Genomic DNA, 24,501 nt, shown 5'->3' with positions numbered 1-24,501 from the left:
TTTTTTTTGTCTTTTTTTTTTTTTTATTGTTGGGGATTCATTGAGGGTACAATAAGCCAGGTTACACTGATTGAAATTGTTAGGTAAAGTCCCTCTAGGAGCTAATTTTTTAAAATGAAATTAGACAGAAAATTAAGAAAAACCTTGGCAATATGTTTCTGATGAAGTCAGGGGAAAGAGTGCCATGACCAGTTGATAGTGGTCATGATAGCTATTTCAGGTGGCTTCCATGTGTGTCCTTATATTAGATTGCTTCAGATTAGTTTAGCTTAATGACAATTATCCCTTTGATCATATTCATTTACTCTACATTTGCCACGCCTTTTGATTTAAATTTCCTTCCTCAAGGAAATTTTCCAACTTGGAAGAGAATGTATAATGAAGTTGACAAAACATAACATGCTTAGTTGATAGGTTGTATTTTTTCAAGGACAGGAATGTTAGTATTCTGATTATCAAGCAGCCTCATACATAATTCCTCACCTTGAGAGTAAGCATTAGCTCCCAGGCTGATGGTGACCCTATCAATATACAGACTTCCATTTCGGAAGTCAGTAGGACATCTTTCCATCTCTTGAATCATCCTAAATACAATAAGGAAGGTCACTGGTGACTTCCCCTATCATGGAAAGTACAAAAAGGCAGAGTCCATTCCAACTTTTCCTGAGTTCATGTTTAGGTTACTCTGGTGATTCACTGCACACCGTTGGGAGCCCGCGGTAACTTCTACTATGTTTCTCACTCCTATCTTTCCCTTCTTTAAATTTTCCTCCCCAATTATCCCGCCTTCCTTTTAGATATATTTTTAATAACAAGTTGTGTATCTTTAACTAATTCCCTTCTTCAAACATACTTTTAACTCTCATCTCCTAATTATTTTCACATATATTTCACACAGAGAATGCCTTCGAATAGTCTCTTCATGAAAGGCCCAAAGCGTATAGAGTATTTGGAATGATTTTCCTCAAAATAAAAATTATTAGTTTTGATGCTCCAGATGTCTAGAATGCTGTGTGCCTTGTTCAGGCCCTAGGGCATGGAAAAAGCTCACTCAATTGATATTTGTTAAATGAATGAATCTGGAAAACGAAAAATGCACTAAAAGAAAACATTTTATTCTTCAGCGATGAAAGCTTTTAGACTTCCATTTAGACTCACTTTAATAGGCCAAATCCTTCAGTGAAAAGGAAACAAGCACCACACTGCTAATTTAGCTGTTCCTAAATATATTTCTATCAAATTTTGCTTGAATGTTTCAAGCTTGGCGTTTAAGTCCGTGTTTTTGTGACCGGCAAACGTTCGTTGTAACGGAAACAACTAACATGGGCTTCCCCGCCTTCCTCCCTCTAGGATTTTGAGTTCTCCTTGACCACCCCCCCTGCTCTTCTAGTAAATCCCACATTACAGAACAGGCTGAGGACGGAGGAGATGAGAAGAAAGTAGGAAATGGGAGCCATGGAAACCGCGGAGCGGAGGAAAAGTGTGAGGGCGCCGGCGGTTGAAGGAGCCAGAACCCTCCCCTGACAACTGCGCGAGGGCGCTCCTCGGATTACGTCACGCACCCGAGGTGACGTCACGACCGTGACACGCGGGTGACGCCGTTGCCGCGGCGACTTCTAGTCGTCTCCGCCCCCTTTCCCATGCCCCCCCCACCCCCATCTTCGCGTCCTTCCCCCAATACCCCCAGGCTCGGCTGCGCCCGGGGCCGTGGACTGGTACCTGAGGTGGCCCAGGCGTCCTCCGCCCGCGGCGCCGCCCAGGCCGCCCGTCACCGCGCCCCCGGCGCCTCCGCCTCCGCCTGCCCCCGCCCTCCGCCTCCCTTCCCCCTCCCTGCCCAGCAGCGGCCGCTCGGGCCCCGGCTCTCGGTTATAAGATGGCGGCGCTGAGCGGCGGCGGCGGCGGCGGCGGCGGCGCAGAGCAGGGCCAGGCTCTGTTCAACGGGGACATGGAGCCCGAGGCTGGCGCTGCGGCCTCCTCAGCTGCGGACCCTGCTATTCCGGAGGAGGTGAGTGTCGATGTCACCCTCCTGCCCCTCCCGACTTTGGGCTCTGCTGGCTGGTGTTTATTTGGGGGAAAGCGGCGGCTGTGGGGACTCTGGTGCCCTCGGCCACCTTCTCCGGTCGGCTCCGCGGGGTGGGAGGTGGGCATCGCCCCAGTGTCCTCCGTCATGCAGCTTCTAGCTACGTAAACACACACAATGGCGGGGGGGTGTCTCTGGCCCCCACCCCAGATGTTGGGGATTGGGGCGGCGGTGGTTGAGCGGGAGGCTATCAATAGGGGGCGAAACTCAGGGTTGGTCCGAGAAGGTCACGACGGGCTGAGGTCTCCAGCCCTGCCAGCATCTCTTAGATGTTTTTGTTATTTGGGGGGGCGGGGGGGCGGCGGCGGCGGCATCCGGATGGAGGATGTAGGTTACGCCCCGGCCGGGACCCTAGCCCGAGTTACTGTCGTGTGAAATTATTACGTGGGGCGCATCATTACCTCTCTACTCCTCCTGGTGCCCACCTTTTCAGGCCGCTGCCTCTCCCTCTACCTTTCTACTTGTTTGGGAATTTCTCTAAACCTGTTTATGTTTCCAATGTCTTTTCCATTCTGGTCTCAGTCCCCCATTCCTAATGTTTTGTCAGTGGTCTGTCGTTGACTGTAACCTCCATCCCATTCTTACCGCCCTCCCCCCGCCCCCAGCTCATTTTCCAGTTGTTGGATCTACCTGCTTTCTAAAGTCAGCTTTGACTTACGAGCATTTTTGCTCTTCTCTTACCCCTAGCCCTCTGGAGGCTCTCTACATCATTCCTTCCACTGCTCACTAACATTGTTATCTATTATCTTCACGTAATCCTTCTAGACACTTTGGAGTTACTTTCTGAACCCTGAAGCTGTCAAGATTTCATCAGGTTTCACCTGGCTCTTTTCGCCCTCGCCCTACTGGCACTTTTTAGCTAGCCTTCCACTGTGCTTTCACACCTCTTTATATCCTGCCCATTTATTGTACTTTTTCTTTTTTTATTGTTGGGGATTCATTGGGGGTACAATAAACCAGGTTACACTGATTGCATTTGTTAGGTGAAGTCCCTCCATTTATTGTAGTTTTGATTGATTGTTTTGTGTCCGCTTCCTTTTTTTTTTTTTCTTTAGTTCGTGCTTTTGTCAGCCTGTTTTTGGATTATTCAGCGTCTTAACACTATCACATTATCTTATTTACATTTTGTTTTTATTATGTAATATGTATTACAAACATTTGTTATTTCATTACATAAAACAATATATTATGTTTTACAAATAATCAGGAAATATATGGTGTAATAGCTGAGCTTTACAATTATTGATTAGGTAATGTGACTTATTCTGTTGACTTCGCTCAAAGTTCTCTTTCCTACATACTACTTACATTTTGATTCCCTGTTCTCATAGTGTCTTATTCTTTCTTCTCTCTATGCAATTTTTTCCTGCTTTATCTTTACTTTGGAAATTCATCCAGTATGCTTGCTTTATTTAGTATCAATTTGTTCCCAGTATTAGTTTTTCACCCTTTTGTACAATCTTTATCTATAGCCTCCAAATGTGTTCTATTCCATCATTTGATCTACATTTTTCTGTTATTTCTTAGAAATCACTTTCCAGTTTGCATCTGCTCAGATATGTTTTTTCTAATTTCTATTTATTTCTTCCAATTTCTTGGCTTCTAAGGATGAACCTCTTCTCCTCTTCCTTTTCCTAGTTTATTCTGTTTCCCTTGTCCCCAGTTACTATTCATTTTGCCTTGTTTCCGGACTTTTGGTACTGAACTTTCTTTCTTAAGCTTCCTCCTGTCTTCTCCACACCTCCACAGTATTTATAAAAAGCTTTGTTTCGTTGACATGGAAATTTATTTTTAGGATACATTATTTTTAATGGATAAATACTAGGGGTCACATCTGCCGTCTGTTTTCTCCAGGAATCAGATATGCCTTTGTCTTACCAGGCACAGGTGCCATTGGGCTTTATATACTCTGCAATACACGTGTGGTTTTGTTGAATTATATTTTCTTAAAGACTGCTACAGAGTAGGAAGGATAAATTAATGGGTAGGGGTGATGAAAATGTAATTTTTATTATAAGAACTATTAAGTTAAGACCTTTCTTTCAGAGTTACTAGAACAGTTTGCAGTTTTGTTTCGTAAAATCCCTATCCTACTATTTTATTTAAGAGGGTCAGATTGTTTGGAACTCCACCCTCCTGAAGATTCTGATTTAGTAAGTAAAAGCTAGGGCCTTGGGCTTCTGTTTTTGATGTACTTCCTGAGCAATTCCTATGTACCAGTGCTTGAGAACCTCTAGGCCAATTTATTTAAATTACTGCTAATTGGAAAGCATAGTTGTATCTCCTGAAACTATAAGAATACTCTTAATGAATTTTATTTAGTCGAAAGCCAATTGTTTCTTACTGTCCCTTCCACCCAGGTTTTAATGTTTAGTGATGAGTAGTTATTTTTCTTGTACATTTTCTTATGAACTAGTAAATGTATTTGTGGTGGGGGAGTGATAAATGATAAAAAGAAATGGATCTCTTAAATATACATGTCAGTATTACAGATTATAAAATAAATTTCTCCAAGAAATAATTTTAAATTTGAATTTGATACTAATTCAGTGGAAACTGAAATGTACTGTGGTCTTTTAATTGAACTGTCTTCCATATATGTACTCAAAAGAATTTCTTAAAATTGTGACGTACATGGACAGAAATGAAAAATTGTGCTTGTGCGTAATGACACATTTTATTCTAAAGACTTATCTGTCAGTAAACTATAGGTGTTTTTTAAAAATGTTTCTCAGAAGGAAATTTCAGCTGCAATAAAAACTTTATAATTACAGGGGTTAGTATGTTCATTATGAGGATATTAGAAAAATAGAAGTATAAAAAGTAAAAAATCTCTGATCTCACCACTAAGACTAAATATTACTGTAAACATTTTAACGTATTCTATTTTTTTATGCTTACACAATACACTGCATGTAGCTTTTTAATTTTGAAAAACTTCCTATATGAGCAAAACTTTTTGCATGTCATTAGATGTACTATGTTTAACTGATCATTTTGGTAGATATTAGATTGCTTTTTATGTTTTTACTGTTATCAAACATTTTGAATATAGGATACAGATTTTAGTTTTTAAAATTATGTTGAGAAGTAAACAAATTTCATGTCTTATATTTGTATTACTATTTAGGTACTCAGAATGTTCTAATAAATGACAGGAGCTTATTAAATATTTATCAAATGAATATGCTTATACTTTTGGCATTAAACGTTTACTTTGACCATTTATATTTTTCTGATGTTGCTTTCTCTGACCAGGTGGTATGATATAGTATATGGTATAAAATGAATATGTGTAATAAATGCATTTAATTTAAAAAATGTGTGATACCAGAGTGTAATATTTATTAACTGTGTTTCTCTAGATGGGAACTTCTTACAATTGCATTACAATTATGATCTGTTTTTGAGATCTCTTATCATCAGTCTTGGTTAAGCTGTATAATTATAATAATGCATTGACTAGGGAATATTCTGGTATAGAATCTTCTTTATAATGAGGTCCACTGTATTAAAATACATCTTTGTGAACCAGGCCAGGTTGGATTGCATCATACCTCTGAAAAGTGGTGTTCCCACTAAGGTAGGTACTTAGGCTGTACTAGCTATTGGTGTTAATCTTACCTGGATATATTTGGGGCTGCCCTTTTGGCAAAATTATAAAATGACTGTTTGTCTTCGGTATTTCTTAGTGTTCCCTTTTTGAACTCTTTCTCTCTACTTACATAATGAACTTCCTCCTTTAGGTATCCACTTACCCCTCGTATTTAGAAAATTATCATTTATATATGCTGGCGGATAAAGGAATTGTCAGTAAACTGCTAAGAAAGGAATGTTAGAGTGGGTGCTTGACTCCTTGAATGTAGAAAATGTGAGCACATACTTGATTTAATTGTATATATTTGTATAATAAACTAGAAAAATAGTTAGGATAACAAGCTAGAACAGTCTGAATTTTCTTATTTTTCTGTCTCCTTCTTTCCTTATTAGAATGAGTAGTAGATCTGGCAATAGCAGCTGAAAACCTATCTTTTATGAGTGATAGGGAATAGAGGAAGGAGTAGGTGCTGTTGTTTTTAGGTGTCATTGTTTTTTGGCATTTTCTAAGACCTGATGCCTACCTTGTTGTAGAATGGGATGACTACTTTAGTGTTCTTTCTTTTCACTTTCTCTGCAATCATAACATTGTTTTCTCCTTTAGAACTGCTTAAGTGTATTTTGTTTCTTTGACACTTTAATTTAGTTGTGCACTTAATGAACATTTTGTCATAATCTCCTTGTTTTAGGAAGTCCAGTATTTGCCTAATTATCTTATGTTTCTGCCTCAGACTGTCTTTGACATAAGCCTTTTTTTAATCAGTAGCTCTTCCTAGATTTTTTCTTCCTCAGAAATTAAGTTGTTTTGAGTCCTTTATTGTCTTTCTCTATTTTATCTGTAATGGTTATCTGTCAAATAAGAATCAGCAGTATAGAACTTGTGAATTCAAAATAGGGTCTGTTTGGAAGCTTTTCTGTTTTTTAAATTTAAGCAGTACTTTCTTAATCATGTTATAGATAACTTCATGTTAGTATAAGAACAAATATATCCTCATTTGTTACATTCCTTCCTTAAAAGATTTGTTGAGGTATTGACATGTCCTGGGAGGTGGTTTTTATTTTTCAGTTTCTTTTGGCTGCAAACCTAATTTACTCTCATACTTAATTAGCATGGTAGTCAGAAGAAACTCTTAATACAGTCTCCACCCTAACATTAAGCAATTACTTTTTTCTCCCCTCTACCCTCTGAGATTATTTTGGTTTCCAAGTTTTCTCTTGGGCTTAAAAAAACAACAACAACAACAAAAAAAACTATTGTTTCTTCCCATATCAAGATTATGCATAGAGGGAAATTGATGCCCAGTAACATTTCACTCTGGGTCCTGGGAATGCCCTTGATACAGAATATAAAAATTGCTTTGAACTCAATTAACTTTATATCTTCTGGAAGCTCTGTAACCTCAAATGAAACATCATTTTCATTTTTGTAATGTTGCTGCAGTTATTGACAACACTTTTGGGACAAATGTACCAGGAAGGCAGTTTTCAAATTACATCAGAGTTCTAGTATATAAAATAGTTTTTGTCTATTTCATATATTTTTTTAAAATCCTCATCTATAATAATACCTGGTGCATAGGTACTGAGATATTTGGTGAAAGAATTTATGAATGAAACCCTACTAGATAAGAGGGGCTCTGATTTTCTGTATTATTAAATTCTCTTTTATTTATGCTAGTCATAAATAAACCTTATTAAATTGACACCAAATTGGTTGCAATAGGCAGTTTGAAAAGTACTGTTTTGGGGTTTTAGGGACCTTTTCAAAGGTTACCCTGAGGCTCTGTTTAGTGCCTTTATACCTTAACTATAAGAGAGATTTGTGCTGGCATGAATCTTCCTAGGGGTCATAGTCTGTAGAAAATATCAACAACTTTTATCTAAGGCAGGGTCAGCAAACTTTTTCTGTGAAGGATCAGGTAGTTTTTTGGGGATTGTGGGCCATGTAATCCCTGTCAATTCTGTTGTAGTCCAAAAGTAGCTAATAGACAATTTACGTAAACAAAGGAGTTTAATGGTGTTCCAATAAACATTTGTGGACATTGAAGTTTAATTTCATATCATTTTTATGTGTCATGAAATAATCTTTAAAAAATTTTTTTTCCAACCACTTAAACAAAAACTATTCTTAGCTTGTGGGCTGTACAAAAACAGGTGGTAGGCCAGTTCATGGGCTGAAGTGTTCTGATGCCTGGTGTATAAATCTATATTATATTTGAGGTTCTGAAATTAAGATGTGTTTTAGACTTCAGTAGAAGATTCATAAATGCTTTTTTATTTACTTATTTTTCATCAGATCACAGTTCAAGGAACATCATTGCTTTTTTAAAAAATGAGGTTTATTGGGATATAATTATACATAATATACCTTTTAAAATGTACAGTTTGAGTTTTAGCAAACTTTGTAACTACCACCACAATCATCATCACAAAATGTTCCCTAGTTGTTCTTTGCACTCAGTCCTAGCCTTCGTCCCTGGCAAACACTGATATGATCTCTAGTTTTGCCTTTTCTGGAAAGTCATATAAATGGAATCATACAGTGGTAATCTTATATATTTGGTTTCTTATACTTAGTATAATGCTTTTGAGATTCATCCATATTTTTGAATGTATTAGTAATTAGTTTCTGTTTATTGCTTAATATTCTTTTGTGTGGATATACCATAATCTGTGTATGTTTACCAGTTGATAGATATTTGAGTTATTTCTGGTTTTTAGGAATTATGAATCAGGCTTGTATAAATAAACACTTGGTGTCAGGTTTTTGTGTGAACGTTGGTTTTGATTTATTTCTCTTGAGTGAGGACCTAGAAGTGGGATTGATGGGTTGTATGGTAAGTGTACAAGAAACTGTAAAACTTTTCTAAAGTGGCAGTACCATTTTGCAGTTGCCACCTATCATGAATAAGAATTCTCCTCATAGTTACTCTGTATCCTTGGCAACACTTAAACTTTTTAGTCTTCTTAGTTTTAGCTATTATTATAGATAAATAGTACTAGCTCTTTGTGGTTTTAATTAGCATTTTCTTGATAACTAATGAGGTTGGATATCTGTTTATGTGCTTATTTACTAAACATGTATTTTCTTTGGGGAAGTATCTATTTAAATCTATTTGATATTGATCTTACTGTAGAGCTGTAAAGTACTGTATACACATACGCACGCACACACACATAACTGAATCCAAGTCTTTTATATCAGATATGTGGTTAATCTTCTTCATTTTCCTAATTGTTTTTGTTGTTGTTGTTTTTGAGACAGAAGTCTCACTCTGTCACCCCAGGTAGAGTACAGCAGCAGTGTCATCATAGCTCATTATGGGCTCCAGCAGTCCTCTTGCCTCAGCCTCCTGAGTAGCTGAACTTTACACGCATGCCATGACACCCACCTAATTTTTCTATTTTTGGTAAAAGATGGGTTGTTACTCTTGCTCAGGCTGATCTCCAACTCGGTGAGCTCTCTAGTGTTCCTCCCACCTTGGCCTCCCCAGAATTCTAAGGATTACAGGCATGAGCTACCATGACAGGGCCCCTAAGTGTCTTTTGAAGAGTAGTTTTATTTCTTGATGAAGTCCAGTTTATCAAATTTTTCTTTTATGGTTCATGCTTTTTATGCCCTGTCCAATAAATCTTTGCCTAATTCAAGGTCATAAATATTTTTTCCTATTTTATCATTTTAGCTTTTACATTTAGGTCTGTCATCCATTTTAACTTAATTTTTGTATATTTTGTGAGGTACTGGTTAAAGTTCATTCTTTTATTTATGAAAGTCCATTTGTTCTCCTTTTGTTTGAAAAGACTAACTTTTTATTGAATTACCTTGGCACCTCTACTGAAATCAATTGCTTATGTTTGCGATTTTTGGATTCTATTTGTCTATTCCTAGGCCAATACCACACTGTCTTAATTACCATAGCTTTATAATTATATCTTATAATTAGGTAGGTCTAGTTTGGAGGATTTTTAGAACTTTGAAATTAGATTTTTGAATTCTTTGTGTTAGTATACTTTTGGAAGCCAAAGACCAATAATTTTCTAACTATTCTCAAAGATGTCTTCTACCTAAAAAAGACTTAAGATTTACTTTAACATATAGTTAATACATCTTTGTCTTGAATTAAGTGGTGGTGAGGTCATGAAAAATAACAGGTTTTGAAAAAGTCCCATCTAAAATCAATTTTCTTATAAGAAATAAAGGATATGGGCAGCATCTGTGGCTCAGTGAGTAGGGCGCTGGCCCCATATACTGAGGGTGGTGAGTTCCAACCAGGCCCTGGCCAAACTGCAACAAAAATAGCCAGGCGTTGTGATGGGCACTTGTGGTCCCAGCTACTTGGGAGGCTGAGGCAAGAGAATCACCTAAGCCCAAGAGCTGGAGGTTGCTGTGAGCTATTATGCCATAGCACTCTATTGAGGATGATAAAGTGAGTCTCTGTCTCTAAAAAAAAAAAAAAAAAGAAAAGAAAGAAAGAAAGGATAGCTGGTTGAAGTGGCTCATTCCTGTAATCCTAGCATTCTGGGAGGCTGAGGCGGATGGATTGCCTGAGCTCGTGAGTTTGAGACCAGCCTGAGCTAGAGTGAGACCCCATCTCTAAAAATAGCTGGGCATTGTGGTGGGTGCCTGTAGTCCCACTACTCAGGAGGCTGAGGCAAGAGGATCACTTGTGCCCAAGAGTTTGAGGTTGCTGTGAGCTATGCCTCCATGATACTCTACTGAGAGAAGGTGACAAAGTGAGACTGTCTTAAATAAATAAATAAAGGAGATGCACTAGTAGGTTGCATAAAAAGTCATCATATTCTTTTTACCATATTATAAAATTATGAAATGTAATAAAAATGTGTATGGGGAAAGTGAATATATTAAGATGTTTTATTCACCAAAAAAAGTCACTGAAAATGTCAGAGGGATACTGGTTTACAGCTATGTTAACTCCATATTCATTATAAAGAGTTCTTCCTTTTGAAACCTATGTCACATTCTGTGATGTTTCAGAATTAGTATCTTTATTAATCTTAGAGGCATTATTAAATTGTTCTGTTTTTGCTAAGGACTAGCATATGGTAGTGGTTGGTCATATTTCTATATTTTTCAGTGGGGCTTATATGGCCAGAGCCTTTCCCCTTCTTTTAAATTTCACTGGTGATAGCTCTTTTTACTGCGTAGCCTGGGGAGCATCACTACAATGTAAAATGATGTTTCTCATCATGATTTTCACTGAATATGGTAATTTAAAAACAAAAAGTCAGGAAACATGTGTTCATAGATAATAAATTTGGAATACCTGACCAGTACTAGGACATGTGACAATTGGGAAGGTAGAAAGTGACTAGCCTTTTCATGTTGCAGGGAGTATTGTTCCAATTTTATTTGGCCATCTTGCAGATTTTGAAACTGCACTTCTAGGGAGAGAGGGCCATAACATCTTGGCAGATTTTTTTCAAGTTTTGTTCCCAAATTAGTGTATTTTTTTAAAAAGATATGGTTCTTCTTTTTGTAAGATATAACTTAATTGAATTTAAATTGAGAAATACTATTCTATTTTTCTTGTATTGAATATATAACATTTAATGACACCAGAAAATTTTGACTTTATATTTTTAGAACAGCTTAACTAAAAAAAAATTACTTACGTTAGAGTATTTTAAAATAGCTTAGTATGAATATACTGCTTGGGGTTGTTTCTCCACTGACTTTTTTTTTAAGACAGGGTCTCTGTTACCCAGACTAGAGTGCAATGACGCACTTATAGCTTACTGCATCCTTGAACTCCTTGGCTTAAGCCATCTTGAATATCTGAGATTACAGACATGTACCACCATGACCAGCTAATTTTCCTATTTTTTTGTAGAAGTGGGGTGGCAGTTGTTCTTGCCCAGGCTAGTCTTGAACTTCTGGCCTCAAATGATCCTCCTGCCTCAGCCTCCCAAAGTGCTGGGATTACAGATGTGAGCTTGATCTACTATTTTTAAGCCATATTTTCTATCTTACAGCATTCACTTTGCAAAATAAATTTCTATTTGGGCTTATTGATATTTTTTAATGGTTACTAGATCTTATACTTGGTTTTATATTCTCATACTTGGGTTTTATTCCTTTTCCTCTGTTTCAACATTTATACTCTCTAAGAAATTTCTCTGTAGCTTATCGAGGAAAAGAAACAATTAATAATTTAAGTCTTAGGTAGATATTTTTTTTTTATTTTTTTTTTTTTGTAGAGACAGAGTCTCACCTTACAGCCTTCAGTAGAGTGCCATGATGTACACAGGACTCACAGCAACCTCTAGCTCTTGGGCTTCCGCGATTCTCCTGCCTCAGCCTCCCAAGCAGCTGGGATTACAGGCGCCCACCACAACGCCCGGCTATTTTTTGGTTGCAGTTCAGCCGGGGCTGGGTTTGAACCCGCCACCCTCGGTATATGGGGCTGGCGCCTTACTCACTGAGCCACAGGGTGGCTCACGGTAGATATTATTTTTAAAGAGTTATTGTTAGCATAATTTCTGATAATGTTGTATGAAGATAATTTAATTACCATTATAAAATATTTTTTTCTGTGAATACTAAATAGTTACTGTCTTTGTAACTGTAAAAAGATAAAGTACTATTGATAATTGCTTCTAAATAATTCAATATTTTTTTTTAACACATTGTATTGATTTCCTGGGAATAGTATCAGAGAACTTCAGATAGGGAAGATATTATGATTCAGAGAAGTCTACAATCTAGAGGCACTGAAAATGTTTGTTTCCTTCTAGTTTTCGCACGATTGTCTCTTAAAGTTGATGATATTCCACTCATATTTCTCCTGCCTATGCCTTCTCATATTAACAGTAAGTTACGCAATCTTACGTAAGTTTCTTTACACATGAGAACTAAGTTAAGTTCTTGCTTTTTGCTGGCATCTCTTGATCCTCTTCCCACTCCTTATGCTATGCACTGAACTTCTAGTAGCCCACATGTTTTAAGTAGATCATAGGAGTGGTATGAAAATAAGATGATGAATATGTAAAAGGCTTCACAAAATTATAGTAGTGTTATTTTTTCAGCTATTTTTGAAGAAAAAAGGTAAATACTGTATTTCTAAAATTTTCCTTTCAGAAATCTTTTTTTGTGGTTTAGCATGGTGGCTCATGCCTATAATCCTAGCACTCTGGGAGGCCGAGGTGGGTGGATTGCTTGAGCTGAGGAGATTGAGACCAGCCTGAACAAGAGTGAGACTCCATCTCTACTAAAAATGGGAAAACTGAGGCAAGAAGATAGCTTGAGCCTAAGAGTTTGAGGTTGCTGTGAGCTGTGATGACTCCTTAGCACTCTACCACGGGTGACAGAATGAGAGTCTGTCTCAAAAAAAAAAAAAAAATCCAGTAATATACTTAGCAAAGGGCTCTAGTTATTAAAACTTTTGGCAATTCTTGACTTAGAACTGATGATTGGCCTAGTAGAACTGTTTGAATATTGACTACATTCTATTAATGTTATCCCTAAACCATTATTGAATTAAAATTGATGTGGCAACATGTTGATATATGTATTGGATAAGCAATTCATGGGAAAGAGGTAAAACTTTTTAATACAGTAGTAGAAAGATTGTCTCACAGCTTTCTAAGAAAAATGATAAGCATTATAACTTACGTTTTAGTATTTTTTTAAAGCTGTGGTCACCATTTGCTTTGTCATCCATCCAGAACTACATTAGTGACATTTGTATTAAGTCATTAATTGTATTTATGTATCCAATAAATATTTGAGTGTCTACTGTATGTGAGGTAGTAATCTGTTTAGGAGTACATTTGAAAACAAAACAAAGGTCTTCACCCTGTCAAATTACATTCTGATGGAGGTATGTGTGTGTGTGTTGGAGTATGTTTGAAGGTAATAAGTACTATAGAAAATGAAAGTTAAAACAGGATAAGTTCGGGGTTGGAGGTGGTTGCAAAAATAGGGAGATCAGAGTAGGCCTTACCCATGAAGGTGGCATTTGAACAATCACTTTAGAGCAGTGGTTTTCAACCTGTGGGTCATGACCCCTTTTAACTGTATTAAAGGTTCACAGCATTTGGAAGGTTGAGAACCACTGCTTTAGAGAGAGGGAAGGCTTTTCAGGCTGAAGAACCAGCTAGTTCAAAGAGTCTTCTCAGGAATGTGCTTTGCTATTTGAGAGAGAGCAAGAGGCCTAAGTTGCTAGAGTCTCTTGAAATAGAGAGGTAAGGAGTAGGAGGTGAAATCCTACAGGGGAGCGGATTGGTTGTAAGGACTTTGACTTTTGCCTTAGGTGAAATGGTAAGCCATTGAGGGTTTGAACAGCCAGAGCTGAGTGACGTGATCTGAAGTCATTTTGACAGGAATACTTGGGATGCTAAGTTGAGAATAGACTGTAAAGGGGCAAGGTTGAAGCAAGGGGATAAGGGAGGGAGCTCTTGCACTCATCTAGGCCAGATTGGTAACAGCAGAAGTATTGAGAATTGTTCAGATTTTGGATTTTTTGAAAGTAGATTCACTGGATTTGTTGATAGATTGAACGTAGGGTGTATGAGCAAAAGTTGTCAAGGAGGAGAAGGCGGCCATAGATCAAGAATTCAGTTTTGGGTGTGCTACATTTGAGATATCTATTACCTATCTAAGATGTTAATAGATGAGTCAGGAATTTGGGAGTGAGTCCCCAAGCAGAGACTGTTAAACATATCTGTGTCTCATTTTCTTCTTAAATACATAACTGGACACTTACTTCTCCTTTGCATTGTGCTAATGGATTGAGCTAATGGAATATGAGCACAGTGTTGTATGCCAGTTCCAGGTGTGGCCAATACACAAATGTATTCCATCTTGTTTTTGCCTTCTGGGTGATTGGAACTGAAATGATAATCAGGATATGTTGGAACTCATACATTGTGTAGAAATGGTAGATTGTCCATCAACCTGAATGATTGTGTGAATAAGGACCACCCTACTAACTTGTTCAACCCCACCCAATACTGGTAGGTAACTAGGAAATAAACTTATTGTGTTTGAATCCTTATACCTTTTGAATATTACAGCAGTTAGCCAGTCATAAATTTGGGCATTTACATGGTACTTAAAGCTCTGAGACTGATGTGTGCTCATCAAGGGAGTAACTATAGATAAGAAAAAGGTTAGAGAAAATAGGAAGAATCTGAGAAGGAACAACCAGTGAGGTAGGAAATAAAATGAAGAAAGTTTATTAATAGGTAGAGAGTATAAAATGTTGAGTAAGTTATAAACTAAGAATTTGTCATTGGAGTTACCAATTCAGAGGTACTGGGATCCACACAGGAATAAAGATTTTGATTGATATGATTTTAAGAGACAATAGGAGGTGAAATTAAGATAGTGAGGAAGTATCTTAATAGGAATAAAATTATCTTTATAGGAATAAAAGGGAACAGAGAAATGGAGGCATAACTAGTGAGAAAAGTGTGATCAAGAAATTTTTTTAAAGATGAGAAAGTAAAAGTAAGGGTATGTGATGATAGGAACGAGCTATTAGAGAGTAAAATGTCAGTGATTTCATAGGAAAAAGATAAGAATTGCAAAAGTAATGTCTTGGAAAAGGCAAGAAGGAAAGGGATTTAGCATACAAGTAGGAAGGATTGGCTTTCCATTGGAGCATGAGTACTTTATGATAATAGGCCAAGGCAAAGTATGTGAATGCACATGCCACGAGGGAGGTAGATGGGAGTTTGCCCCTATTCTCTTTCAGTTGCATCAGGTTTTTGCATTGAAGTAAGACTTGAAGTCAGTTGAGAGTGAGGATTGGAAAGATGATAAAGTTATTCAACAGCATGTGAGAGTGAATGGATTAGAGACACATAGTAAAATAGATGGGTAATATTATTTTTATGAGTTGGCCAGAAAGCATTTGTGGGTCTCCTTACTCTTTGGTACAGGTCCTCAGATCAAAGTTAAATATGACTTGCCAACACAATTTAAACACTTACTATGAGTTGTTCTCATTTTGTCTCAAACATGGAATCATGGAGAAATACAACATGAATTATTACTTCTCCAGGAAGTATGTGCCATTATCCTGCCATAAATTTGATCCAGATTTGAAGAGGTCTAGTAACTAATTTTTCTTTTTCTTTCTGTATTAAATATTTGTTATTTAAAAAAAAAAGAAAAATATTTGTTACTTTTTTCTATGAAGAATAGCATCCCCATGATTGCAATCTGAGTTTATACCGTATAGTTCTGTATAGTGAAGCAGTTGCTATCTTTCATTTCTTTCAAATGCTCCACACTTGTCTTTGCTTATGCTTTTCCTGCTGCCTAAAGTAAAGATTTCCTCCCCATCCCCACCCTTTAAACCATGCATCCTCAAACTTTTAAACAGGGGGCCAATTCATTGTCCCTCAGACTGTTGGAGGGCCAGACTATAGTTTAAAAAAAACAAACTATGAACAAATTCCTATGCACAATGCACAGATCTTATTTTGGAGTAAAAAAACAAAATGGGAACAAATACAATCACACCGCCTCATGTGCCCGCGGCCCGCGGGTCGCAGTTTAAGGACCCCTGCAGACTTAGCTTACCTGCCATTTATTTTAGGATGCCTTTCTTAACCTCTTTCCTGGTTAGGTGCCCCTGCTTTGTGCTTTTGTAGCATTCAAGAGTTCACCTTACTACAGCGTGTTCCAGAAGTCACCATACACAGGGAATTTGTATGGTGACTTCTGGGACCCCCTATATTTTACTCACTATATTGTATTTTTGTTTTTTTGTTAGTGTGTATTTTCTGTAGCCCACCACTGTTCAATCATACTTTCTGCGATGATGGAAATGTTCTGTGTTGTGTAATACAGTAGACACTAGCCATATGTATGTAGCTATTGCGCATTCAAAATTTGCATTATAGGGCTGAGGAACTAGATTTTACATTTTATTTAAGTTTAAGTAATTTAATATAGCCTTGTGTGGCTAGTGACTATCTTGATCAATATAGTTATAAACCCTTTGAAAGTAGGATGCATGTTTATTTTCTCATTGGTTAACAATAATAGTACTTCCTGCTACTTTTAATGACTGAATTCTTTTTTATTATTGTTAGTCCAAATACTTAACACTTGCCTGAAATATGGCAGTTTTCTTCTCTAGACATCTGTCTTTAACTATAGCCTTTCAGTTTGTTTTCAGTATTATGTTGATTTTTACAGCACTAAGTTCTTCAGTCCCGTAGAGTTTTTTCCCCCCTTAGGACTGAAATGTTAGGTGCCAGTCTGAGGACTAGTCTGAGAGCTGGAGAGTGGTAACGAAGAAACTCAGTGGGTCAGGCCCTGGTTTGTGGGAGTAGGGAGGCAATTTTCTGCTTCAATTAAAGCAGTTCTACTTTATAAATTAATATATGGAATTATGCTTAATATTTCGTTTGATGGGGGAAAAAGGCTTCTAAAAGATAACATTCTTAATTGAAGTAACATAGCATGCACTTGGCAGCATGTGATTTAAGTGCCAAAGTAGGTGATGAAGAATAATAAATGCTGTAGGAGTTCAAACATGGAAGGTTATTATGGGCTAATGAGATCTTGATGACAGTTAATGTTTAACCTAGGTGGATAAAAGGAAGGAAAAAGGAAGTAATAGGCAGTGGGAATAGAAATTGCAAAGAATTAGAGTTAGAAATACATATGGTAGTTTTAGTTAAGGAACAGAACGATCTGATTATAGTTGAGTGAAGTGTATGAAGTAAAATTTAGCTAAATTAGATGGTACTGGATTGTGGAAAAGTGATAGACTGAAAGAAAAATTGCACTTTATATTGGCATGCAGTGGGATGAAGTCCTCAGAGGTGTTTTTGTTACCCCAAAGATGGGGGAAGGGGCACTATTAGCATTTAATGAGAAAAGACCAGGAAAGCTAGCCATCCCACAATGTTCAGGACAGTCTGAACACGTAAGAATTGTTCCAAATAATCATGTGACTTAGAATGACTTGCTGTACTTTGATATAGGTGAAAAAAGTGATCATAATGATCTGAGCATAGAAAGTAACTTTGTAGACTAACATTTTCAGGAATTCAGTTATCATGTATATTAGCGGAATGCTAAAGTTTTCATTCAAAATTTTATCAGGAGTTTTTCACTACTTTAGAAAATCACATAATTGATGACAATGCTTACCTATACAGTATTGGTGACTCAAATATTTTTCTCTTCAGTCTGCAATTGTTACTGTCACAGGTCACAGTGATTCTGTGTAAAATGTATGGGTACAAATAACCTTCATTATGTTTTTGATTTTAGTAATTGCCTACACATTTTGAAGTGTTACTCTAAGCTTATTTCATATGATTGATAGTACAATTAAGGTATTATATTGGCTATTAAGATTATGCTTAGGCAGGTTATCTTTGAATTTCATCTTAGTGTAGTACAGGGAGTGCTACAAAATAGTTGCTATAAAAAGGATAAATTGATTTCTGTTTTCAGTAATGATGGAGTGGGTTATTTAGATGAATCCTTTTGATGAAAACAGTAAAAAATCTTGGAAATGTTATTTTTTAAAAAACTTAAAAGGAATGAAAGTGCTGAAAAAGATAGTGGGAGCTACCAGGCCAAATTCTGGGGAAAAAAACAGGAACCCAAGGAAATAAGTAGAGGATAATTGCCCTAAGGACAGTTGCCAATCTACCCAAATTTGGGCTTTGGTTTTGGTGGACTTTATGGGATGAAGAGGGCAGAAGTCAAGGGCTAGAGTTCTTGTAAAGGAAAGATCAGAAAGAACAACCCCATTTTTAGATGCAATCCTGTGGGCTCTCATTAGGTTAAGAGTGAAGCAGAACTAAATTATCTACCCACGACTGTATTTAGTTAGGGCATTGTAAGGAAGGTTTGGTAGAGCAGGGTAAGAAAAAGGAAGTAAAGAAACATCTTTCAAGTTATGACCACGGTTTTAGCCCTCACACTGATTGCAGGTCAGGTTTGTTCTGTCTAAATGGTCCAGGGACCCTCAAGCCATTTATTATGGCTTCAGACTAGTAGTGGTCCCTAAGGCCTGACAGAAGGAAAGGAAGATATCTGTGGAGAAAAAGGTCCTTCATTCTTAGGAAATTGCTACCAATAGGTTTTCAAAGACAGCCTACATTGTCACAAGTAACTAGGTATAGTTAAAATAAGCAAAATTATATGAAGTATACTTTTTTTTTCTTTTGAGATAGAATTTTGCTCTATCACCCTGGATAGAGTGCAGAGGCATCATCATAGTTCACTGCCACCTCAAACTCCTCGGCTAAAGTGATCTTTCTGCCTCAGCCTTCAAAGTAGCTGGGACTTACAGGCATCCACGGTATCTGGCTAATTTTTCTGTTTTGGGAGAGATAGTGTCTCACTCTTGCTCAGGTTGTTCCCAACTTCCTGAGATCAAGGGATCTTCCTGCCTAGCCTCCCAGAGTGCTAGGATTATAGGCTGAGCCACTATACCCAGCCAAGATGTAAATTATATAATAAGTAATATACAGGGTGTCCGTAAAGTTCACGTGCAATCTAAAATAGTTGTAAATTTTGTAAATACAAATCTTAATTATGTTACTTAAAGAAGACTACATATAGATACAGGGTGTTCATAAAGTTCGTGTGTAATTTAAAATAGTTGCATCTAAGTAGCATGATGAATGAGAAACAGTAGAGAGCAGAAATAAATCTATAAGGTTCTCAGATATTGCAGATATCAGGTAGATTTAAAACAGTTCCTGTTATATTTAGAGAATTGAAGGCAAACTTGAAAACAGGGAACAAATATAAAAAGTGTCTTAAATAGATTTGGAAAAAAGCCAATAAAAAATTCCATAAATGAAAACTATACCAAATACTCTTTAGGGAAAGGTTTAACTTATTATACCTAGCTGAAGAAAGAGTTGGTTATATAAAAGATAAGGGAAAAGAAGCTTTCCAGAATGCAGCACTGAAATAGAAAATATTGAAGAGAGGTTAAGAGACATGGAAGATAGAGTGACATCTAACATATTTTATCAGAGCTTTGAAAAGTGAGACAGAATGGTGCAGAGCTAGTAGTTCAAAAGATTTTTCTGGCTGAAAATTTTCTAGGTATGATGAGAAACCAATTGATAGATTTAACAAGCTCAGTAAATTTCCAGCAGTATAATTAAAAAGAAATCTGCACCCAGAGAAATTATAGGAAAACTGCATAAACCCAAATAGAAGTTGAAAAGTCTTAAAAGCAGCCAGAGGACCCCACCCCCAAAGATTCTTTGTTTTTTAAAAATTTCGGATTAGTATGAGGGTACATACAATTAGGTTACATTGTTTGCATTTCTAGGGTAAAGTTCAAGTTGTAGTGAGTCCTTCACCCAGAAGGTGTTCCATATACCCCTACATTGTACACGTTAGGTGGGAACTTACTGAACCCCTTCTTCCTCTTTGCCCCCTCCCTCTTTCTTGAATTTAATTGTGTTTTTCTCTTGAGTGGACATGTGATTGTTAATCTACTAGTTTTAGCTTAATATTGAGTACATGGGATGCTTGCTTTTTCATTCTTGAAATACTTTACTAAGGAGAATGTTCTCCAAATCTATACAAGTAAATATAAAATATGCAAAGTTTACATCTTTTTTATGGCTGAATAGTATTCCATGATATACATATCCCACAGTTTATTAATCCATTCACGGGTTGTTGGGCGCTTGAGTTGTTTTCACGTCTTTGTGATTGTGAATTGAGCTGCTATAAACATTCAAGTGGAAATGTCCTTATGATAAAGTGATTTTTTTTTTTTTCTTCTGGGTAGATACCTAGTAATGGGATTGAGGGATTAAGTGGAAGACCTACTTTTTCTTTTTCTTTCTTTCTTTCTTTTTTTTTTTTTAGACAGTCTCACTATGTCGCCCTTGGGAGAGTGCCGTGGTGTCACAGTTCATAAGCTACCTCATACTCTTGGGCTTAAGCAATTCTCTTGCTTTAGCCTCCCAAGCAGCTGGGACTACAGGCGCCTGCCACAGTGCCCGGCTATTTTTTGTTGTAATTGTTGTTGTTGTTGTCGTTGTCGTTTGGCAGGCCCGAGCCGGGTTCAGATCCACCAGCTCTGGTGTATGTGGCCAGCACCCTAACCACTGAGCTACAAGCACCAAGCCAGATTCTGTAATTTTCTAGAAGATGACTACAGGACCAATACATAGAATATAGCCAAGACTCTTGTAAAAAAGAACAAGATGTGAGGACTTTATTTATTCATTATTGAGACTTATTACAAAGTACAGTAATTAAGACCCTATCATAAATATTTTGGTAATAGATGGCTTGACAGTGAAACAGAATAGCAGAAAATGTATGCTTATAGGTTACTTGATATAGGACAGATATATGCTGGAAATGAGTGAGAAAAGAATGCCTTTTTAAATAGTGCTTTTGCCTCACAGTGTTCAAATTCTGGGTAGAATAAATACTTGGTTATGAAATGCAAAAATATAAAGCTTTCAGAAGATAATATGAGATCATGTTCTACTCTTTTTAATTAAAGTGGTTAGAAAGTTAAAATCTACATTTTTCCATTAAGTTTAAGATTTAAGATGTTATTGATTTCTAAAATAAAATACTACCAGTTAACTGAATGCTCTTGACTATAAATGCATACCAATTTTCACATTTTTCATACTTTAACATCTTAAAAATTATGAAATATGGTACATTTCCTAAATTCCCTTTCATCTAATTTTGGTGCAACTTAGGTTCTGTCAGTCAGATGCATTCCCACAATTTGGAAGGCAAAGAAGACAAGGAAGCTTCCTTTTTATTGCTCTTTCAGCTAAGTTAGCCAGGATTGTGAAATCTGAGTTTTTAGAAGCAGTTGAGGTGTTTAGACTAAGCATTCCAGCGTTTACTACCACCTTCATGGAAATACAGAGGCAGTTGTATCAGTAGTGGCAGTAGCTTTTATGTCTCTGGCTGTAACATGTCCTTTATCCCTGGTTTATGTCTCTGGCTGCAACGTATCTTATCTCCTTAGTCTAATGCAGCAGTTCTCAACCCCTTTTTAACAATGAAAATACTTTGCAGCATTAGGAAGGTTGAGAACCTTCCTGTATTTTGAATGACTTATAAGTATCTTAGTACTTGTATTAAATGCTTTTCTGATTGAAATATGTAAACCAATATTTTTTTTCTGCACTGAATCCTGATTAGTAAATTTTCACTGGCTCAGGGAATCATTTAAAATTTTCTTGATTTTTAAAATTGTGGTAAAATGTATACAACATAATCCTCATCTGAATCATTCATAAATATACAATTCAATAGAATTATATTTATTCCAAATATTTTATAACTGTCGCTACTATCTATACCTAAAACTTTTTTGTTTTTAGACAGTCTTAAGCTGTCACCCTCAGTAGAGTGCTGTGGCTGCAACCTCAGACTCTTGTGCTTACACAATTTTCTTGCCTCTGCCTCCCAAGTAGCTGGGACAACAAGCACCCGCCACAACGCCCAGCTATTTTTTGGTTGCAGTTATCATTGTTTGGCAGGCCAGCCTGAATTCAAACCCAACAGCTCCGGTGTATGTGGCTGGCACCCTAGCTGCTTGAGCTACAGGTGCTGAACCTATACCTAAAACTTTTTATCTTCCCCAGTGAAAACTCTATACTCTCCAGTGTTTTTAAACCTTTTTTATCTCTCAGCACACTTGAACCTATAGTTAAAATTCTGCAGAACACTTCAATTATGTTGATCAAAATAAAGGAAGAATATACTTCTTGTGCTTTGAACAATATTTGAAAAAAATCTATACTCTCAAATGCACCTGTTAGAAAATAAAAGGGAGGGGATATCAAAAAATTGTTTGATGCAGACCTAAAACAACTACAATAAAAAAACCTAAAGTTGGGTGGCGCCTGTGGCTCAAGGAGTGGGGCGCTGGTCCCATATGCCAGAAGTGGTGGCTTCAAACCCAGCCCCGGCCAGAAACCACAAAAAAAAAAAAAAACCTAAAGTTAAAAAAACCCCAAAATTTTAGAGCAGAAGTTAATAAAAGAACAAAAAAGTAGGACATTAAGTTAAACTAAGGATTGACTCCTCAAAGAAATTATTATCAATCAATCCTCTGAAAGTTTTGCTAAAGAAAACATTAGAAATCAAAAGGTAAAATAATTTCAGATAAAGATTACATTTAAAGATATGAAGATGGAAATTAAATCATCATCCTGTTTTCCCTCAAGATCAGCAGGTGCCAAGTAGTGAGGTTCCCAGTAACTTGTGTGAACAGGCATATAAACTCAGTTTTATACCCAAACTCAGAATTAAACTCCCCCCTTTTGACCAAGTGAGTTAATAAAATATCTATTTACAAATTTACTATCATACAGATGTACAGTAACACAGCTAATAGATGAAAAGACATATGGAGATGCTGCATCAGTTGACTCTTGTAACATTTAACATGTCTGACTAAGAAAGTCCAATATACAGACATACCACAGAGGTAATGCAGGTTTGATTCCAGAACACAGCCAACAAAGCAAATATTGCAATCAGGGAGTCACACAAGCTATCTGATTTTCCAGTGCATACATAGTAAAAAAGTTCTTTTTACACTGCACGATGTCAAAATTAATCTCCAATATCATGTCTTAACATGATATTGGGTATAAATGTACATACCTTAACATAAAAATATTGCTTAAAAAATGGTAACAATCATCTGAGCCTTCAGTGAGATATAATCTTTTTGCTGGTGGAGGGTCTTGCCTCTATGTTGACAGCTGCTCACTGATCAGGTTGATGGTTGCTGAAGGCTGGGCTGGCGCTGGCAATTTCTTAAAAGAAGACAACAATGGAGTTTGCTACATCAGTTGACTCTTTCCGGAAAGATTTCTCTGTTGCAGGTGGATGCTGTTTGATAGCATATGATGGAGTAGAACTTCTTTTTCAATTGAAGTCACTTCTTTCCAAGCCTACTGCTGCTTTATCAACTAAATTCATGGAATATTCAACAATGTTCACACCATCTTTACTAGGAATACATTCCACCTCAAGATAACACTTTCCTTGCTCGTCTATAAGAAGCAATTCCTTCTTTGTTCAAGTTTTATCATTCACTTGCAGAAATTCAGGTACACATTTAGGCTCCACTTCTAATTCCAGTTCTCTTGCTGTTTCCACCGCATCTGCAGTTACTTCCTCCCTCGAAGTCTTGAACCTCTCAAAGTCATCCATGAGGACTGGAATCAACTTCTTCCAAATTCCCATTAATGTTGGTATTTTGACCTTCTCCCATGAATCATGAATGTTCTTAGTGGCATCTATGGTGGTGAATCCTTTTCAGAAGGTTTTCTGTTAACTTTGTCCAGATCCATCAGAGGAATCACTGTCTGTTGACAGTGATGGCCTTAAGAAATGTATTTCTTAAAATATTAAGACTTAACAGTCAAAATTACCCCTTGATCCATGGGTTACAGAATTATCAAGCATAAAAACAACATAATCCTTGTACATTTCTATCGGAGCTCTTGGGTGACCAGGTGCATTGTCAGTGAGCAGTAATATTTTGGAAGGAATCTTTTTTCCCTGACCAGTAAGTCTCAGTAGTGGAGTTTAAAATACTCAGTACACCATGCTGTATGCAAAAGTGCTGTTATCCATATCCAGGCTTTGTTGTTCCACTAACAAAGCGCAGGCAGAGTACATTTGGCATAATTCTTAGGAGTCCTAGGATTTTGGAATAGTAAATGAGCACAAATTTCAACTTAAAGGTCACCAGCTGCATTAGGTTCTTCTAACAAGAGAACTAGCCTATCCTTGGCAGCTTTGAAGCCAGGTATCTACTTCTCTTTAGCTGTGAAAGTTATACATGGCACTTCCT

General features: G+C 36.9%; 1 protein-coding gene across 7 annotated transcripts in view; it reads left to right on the top strand.

Moving 5' to 3' along the window:
* Positions 1 to 1,676: 1,676 nt before the first annotated feature.
* The window catches only part of BRAF (B-Raf proto-oncogene, serine/threonine kinase), a 228,796-nt gene continuing 205,971 nt past the window's right edge, over positions 1,677 to 24,501 (top strand). For 5 of the 7 annotated variants that reach the window (XM_053609372.1, XM_053609368.1, XM_053609371.1 and 2 more), the window contains exon 1: positions 1,678 to 2,005. In XM_053609372.1, coding sequence (XP_053465347.1) covers positions 1,874 to 2,005 — 132 coding nt within the window. In that variant the 5' untranslated portion in view covers positions 1,678 to 1,873. Of the gene's footprint in view, positions 2,006 to 24,501 lie in introns of all 7 variants that reach the window. The other 2 variants (XM_053609369.1, XM_053609374.1) reach the window with 1 other exon arrangement.

This window comes from Nycticebus coucang, chromosome 11 (assembly GCF_027406575.1).
Source record: "Nycticebus coucang isolate mNycCou1 chromosome 11, mNycCou1.pri, whole genome shotgun sequence".
Taxonomy (NCBI): Eukaryota; Metazoa; Chordata; class Mammalia; order Primates; family Lorisidae; genus Nycticebus; species Nycticebus coucang.
This window is presented reverse-complemented; position numbering and strand designations above follow the sequence as displayed.